General features: G+C 62.3%; 1 protein-coding gene across 1 annotated transcript; it reads left to right on the plus strand.

Annotated features, from left to right (window-relative positions):
* Positions 1-296: 296 nt before the first annotated feature.
* On the plus strand, positions 297-2,791 carry LOC140607423 (major allergen Can f 1). Its single transcript, XM_072782165.1, has 6 exons — positions 297-386; positions 733-860; positions 1,295-1,365; positions 1,832-1,942; positions 2,486-2,584; positions 2,766-2,791. Exons 1-6 carry the CDS (start codon positions 297-299, stop codon positions 2,789-2,791), a joined length of 525 nt encoding a protein of 174 aa, XP_072638266.1.
* Positions 2,792-3,003: the final 212 nt, after the last annotated feature.

The raw sequence follows: 3,003 nt of genomic DNA on the forward strand, positions 1-3,003 counted from the left end.
CTCCCTCCTGTATAATATTCGTAAGTCTGTTCCTCTGGCCTGTGGCACCGCTGGTTGCACAGTGGTGGTCTGTGCTGGTTAACAAGAGTCTACAGTTGAAAATAATGACATTTTATCCGCTCCACTGCAGAATTGGCCACGGTTTATGGGCGGGAAGGGAGAGGCCAATTGTCTGTGCCAAGTCTCCTGGGGGCCCTGGGCCGAGAGGGGTATAAAGGGTGACCATGTCCTTCGCACAGCCTGTCCAAGCCCAGGCGAGCAACCTGTTGGCAGCTGTGAGCACAGACCCCCTAGACATGAAGACCCTGCTCCTCACCATCGGCTTCAGCCTCATTGCGATCCTGCAGGCCCAGGATCCCCCAGCCTTGGGAAAGGACACTGTGGCTGTGAGGCCCTGATGGGGCAGGGTGGGCCGGGGGCGCTCAGGGAGAGGCACTAACCGCTGTCTCTGGGGCAACGGTCAGACAGAGCAAGACGGGTCTGTGCCAAACCAGCTGCGGGTGCGGAGGGCCCTGGGAGCAAGGACACCTGAGGTCCTAGCTGGCCTGCAGGGCCTGGCCGCTGGCTCCTGGGGGTCCGGCAAGGGCACCGGGCATCTGCTGGGGAGGGAGGTGGGCCAGGAAATGCTCTGTGCCCCTAGCCCTGGGGTTGGGGGACACCCTGGGGCTACAGAGCAGGAGGGGCATCCCAGGGGAGCCGGCCTGTGCCCTGAGGAAAGTGAACCTTCTCCAGGTGTCAGGGAAATGGTATCTGAAGGCCATGACAGCAGACCAGGAGGTGCCTGAGAAGCCTGACTCAGTGACTCCCATGATCCTCAAAGCCCAGAAGGGGGGCAACCTGGAAGCCAAGATCACCATGCTGTGAGTGTCAGCGACCAGGTGGCCCGTGACCTCCCTCAGCAGCACCCCCTGTATGCACACACCCAAGAGCCAGTGTCTGGGTGGGACCAGCAGACCACGCAATGACCTGGGCAGCCCCTCCTCATGCTCAGCACCTGGCAGCTTTGAGGGGGTGCTGCCACAGAAGATGCCTCACTGGCGGGGGGTGCAGAGGACAGGAGAGGCCCCAGAGGGGTGGCACTGGCACACTGGGGGAGCTACTGCCCCAGCTCCTCCCGGGGGAGCCCCAGGGAGCTTCCTCATGTGGCACCAAGGGTCTGGTCGGGACTTGGGTGGGAGATGCCAGTGGCTCCGTCAGCCTGTGCCAGACCCAGGGCAGCACGTGGCATTGCCCTGGGCTGCTGGAGACAGGAGGGGCGTGCCCAGGGCGGCATCACAGGGCTCCTGTGTTCCAGGACAAATGGTCAGTGCCAGAACATCACGGTGGTCCTGCACAAAACCTCTGAGCCTGGCAAATACACGGCATGTGAGTCCTGGAGCCTGAGCCTGGCAGTGCCCTGCATGTACTGGGGGAGGGGGTGGCTTCACGAAGCCGGGGCGGACTCGCAGCCTGAGAAGTCCGCTCCTGCCTGACCCCTCAGTGCCCACTGTCTCCTTGCTGAGCCAAAGTGCCTTATGGTACCAGCACCGCACCCCAAGTACTAGTGGGACGGATCTGTCCCCAGAAGGGCTGGCCTGCAGGGCATTCCAGCCATGTCTGTGCCCAGGTCAGGGGCAGAGGGCAACCTGGTTGTTGGGGACTGAGCACCCCGTGCCCCATGCGCTTCAGACCCCTCTGCCTGGAGCCTCTCTGGGACCCGGCAAGGGGGGCCCAGACCCGGGTGGGAATGCATGGAGGCTGGATGGTGTGCCCAGCTGGACCTGGGTGAGCCCTGGTTCTTTCTGGAGAACCATGAGGCCTTTTTAGGACACGTCCTGCTGTCATCCCACAGACGAGGGCCAGCGTGTCGTGTTCATCCAGCCGTCCCCGGTGAGGGACCACTACATTCTCTACTGCGAGGGCGAGCTCCATGGGAGGCAGATCCGAATGGCCAAGCTTCTAGGTGAGGCTTGCACATCCCAGTGCCTGCAGACCCTCCCCCCACCCCCGGCCCACTCCAGGTGGCTTCTCCTTCTGGCTGCTTTCCCCCCACCACTACCCCCGGGGAAGGACTCATCGCTATTCCTGGGGTTCAGGATTTGGGTGTCCAGCCCGGGTCCATGCCCAGCAAGAACACAGGAACCCAAATGTCAGGGAGCAGGCCAGGCTGTGCCTGGGGGGCCGCACCACCTTCCCGGGGTGGGGGGAGCTCCAAGAGTGTGGGGTCCTGCCTGGGAAGAAAATGCCTCTGTGTGGGGGGCTTGGGGAGTCCTGCAGCTGGCCCCCTGCTCCCCGGAGACACCCAGTGTGTCCTCCTGGGTCTGCTGCTCCAGCCCCCACTACATGCCCACAGCTCCTCTGCTCCGCCTTTCCAGCTGCTCGCCTGCTCTGGCCCAGAGCCCTCTGGCCTGGCCCCCATGGGGGTGCGCGGGCTCCCACCCAGGTTGGGGTGCAGATGCTGCCTGGTCGTGTTCCTCAACCTCATGCCTCCTGGTTTCCCTGACAGGAAGGGATCCTGAGCAGAGCCAAGAGGCCTTGGAGGATTTTCGGGAATTCTCAAGAGCCAAAGGATTGAACCAGGAGATTTTGGAACTCGCGCAGAGCGGTAGGAAGGATGCCTGTGCCTGGTCCTGCCCAATTGCCTCCATGGTGGAACCACCAGCGGAGTGACATTTTAGGAGAACACACCACATCCAACGCTGGCTGTTCTCTCTGGGCTTGTCTGAAACCTTGGCTGGCAAGGGCCCTGGGGATCTTCTGAATCATGTGTTTCCTTCCTTCCACAGAAACCTGCTCTCCAGGAGGACAGTAGGGTAAGTGGACAGTTGCAGAGTCAGTGGGATTTCAAGAGGCCGTGTCCCACCTGGGCCGGGCAGGTGCAGACATCCAGTAGAGTGGCCCCTGGCAGCGAGCACTCCACGGGCCGGCGTGCAGGTGGGCGATGGACCTCCTGATAGGCCAGTGTGGGAAATCCCTCCTCACCCCTAAACAGTCATCGTGACTCTGTTTACCCAATGAGTTGCT

This window comes from Canis lupus, chromosome 16 (genome assembly GCF_048164855.1).
Source record: "Canis lupus baileyi chromosome 16, mCanLup2.hap1, whole genome shotgun sequence".
NCBI lineage: Eukaryota > Metazoa > Chordata > Mammalia > Carnivora > Canidae > Canis > Canis lupus.